We start from the raw sequence: 1,549 nt of genomic DNA, 5'->3' as shown, positions 1-1,549 counted from the left end.
AAATAACAAGCTGTGAATATTTTTTCTTTTTCAGTCTTGTAAGTTGAATAGCAGTTGTTTATGTTTAACTGGTAGGATGCTGGGATCTAGACTGTATTGTATTAGATCTAAAACAGAGATTATTTAATCTACAGCTTTCTTTTTATAGGTGAGGAAACACCACTGAGGTGAATTTTAAGTTCAATTATTCCACAAATATAAAGTATACATGCAATGCACACAAAGATGGCAAGAGAAAATTATACCATTGTCATGGAATTCATACTTCTAGGGTTTTCTGTTGGTCCTAAATTCCAAGTGATTCTGTTTGTAGTTTTTTTAATCATATACATGAATATCCTGATGGGAAATGGTCTTATCATTGCAATAACCAAGACTGATCCAACTCTGCAAACACCCATGTATTTTTTCCTTGGGAATTTTTCCTTTTTAGAAATCTGCTATACATCAGTCATACTTCCCAACCTGTTAATAAATTTTTGGTCCCACAACAAAAGTATTTCTTTCCTGGACTGTGCTGTACAACTTTGCTTCTTCTTAATTCTTGGAAGCACAGAATGCTTCCTTTTGGCTGTCATGGCATATGATCGCTATGTGGCCATTTGTAACCCACTGAACTATCCTCTCATCATGAATCACAAATTTTGTACACAATTAGTAGTTGTGTCCTGGATCAGTGGGATCCCGATTTCAATAGTCCTGACATATCAGGTTTTCTCTTTATCCTTTTGTGGCTCAAACAAACTCAATCATGTTTTCTGTGACATTCCTCCATTACTGAAATTAGCATGTGGGGACACAATCACCACTGAGTTTTCTGTCTATATTCTAGCTGTGTTATTCGGCATGGTTTCCTTTTTGCTGATCCTGTGGTCCTACATTAAAATCATTACCCTGATATTGAAGCTCCCATCAGCCACAGGTAGACGCAAAGCATTTTCCACTTGCTTTTCTCACTTTATAGTTGTGAGTTTATTCTATGGGTCTATTGCCATTATGTATTTGAGTCCCAAAACTAGCCATTCAGAAGAAAATGACAAAGTCCTCTCTCTTTTCTATACCATTTTAACACCAATGTTTAATCCTATTATATATAGCCTAAGGAACAAGGATGTCATTGCTGCACTAAGAAAAATATTGGTGAAAAACTAGGGTCATAAAGAAAATATAAAAAAATTTCAATGAGCATTTTTTTTAGTTTGTATTCTGTCAATTTCAATTATGATTGAAATTTACTTTAGCTCTTCTTATCTAACTGCATTTGAAAATTTTCTCATTGAAAATTGATAAACTCAATGGCATAGAATATTTTCCCATCCCAATGCTGTATCTACTGTAGTTGTGTTTTAAAATGTAAATTTAAATTTAGTCTTTTAAAGTTGAATTTCTTCACTAAAAGTGAAATGAAAAATGGAAATAATTACTTCAAAAAAATCTCAGCTCACATAATCTTATAATGTACAGGAAAAATGGATTAAGATCTCCATAACTAAATTATTTTCATTTTGTGTACTTTATTTTGCTCATTGGAAGCCATGTAAACTCTAAG

General features: G+C 32.9%; 1 protein-coding gene across 1 annotated transcript; it reads left to right on the top strand.

The window, feature by feature from the left end:
- The first annotated feature begins 225 nt into the window (after window positions 1-225).
- Window positions 226-1,152, top strand: LOC141547469 (olfactory receptor 10AG1-like). The gene has a single exon (XM_074275875.1). It carries the CDS (start codon window positions 226-228, stop codon window positions 1,150-1,152), a length of 927 nt encoding a protein of 308 aa, XP_074131976.1.
- Window positions 1,153-1,549: the final 397 nt, after the last annotated feature.

Source organism: Sminthopsis crassicaudata, chromosome 6 (genome assembly GCF_048593235.1).
Source record: "Sminthopsis crassicaudata isolate SCR6 chromosome 6, ASM4859323v1, whole genome shotgun sequence".
NCBI lineage: Eukaryota > Metazoa > Chordata > Mammalia > Dasyuromorphia > Dasyuridae > Sminthopsis > Sminthopsis crassicaudata.
The sequence above is the reverse complement of the archived record's forward strand: the minus strand, read 5'-3'. Positions and strand labels throughout refer to the sequence as shown.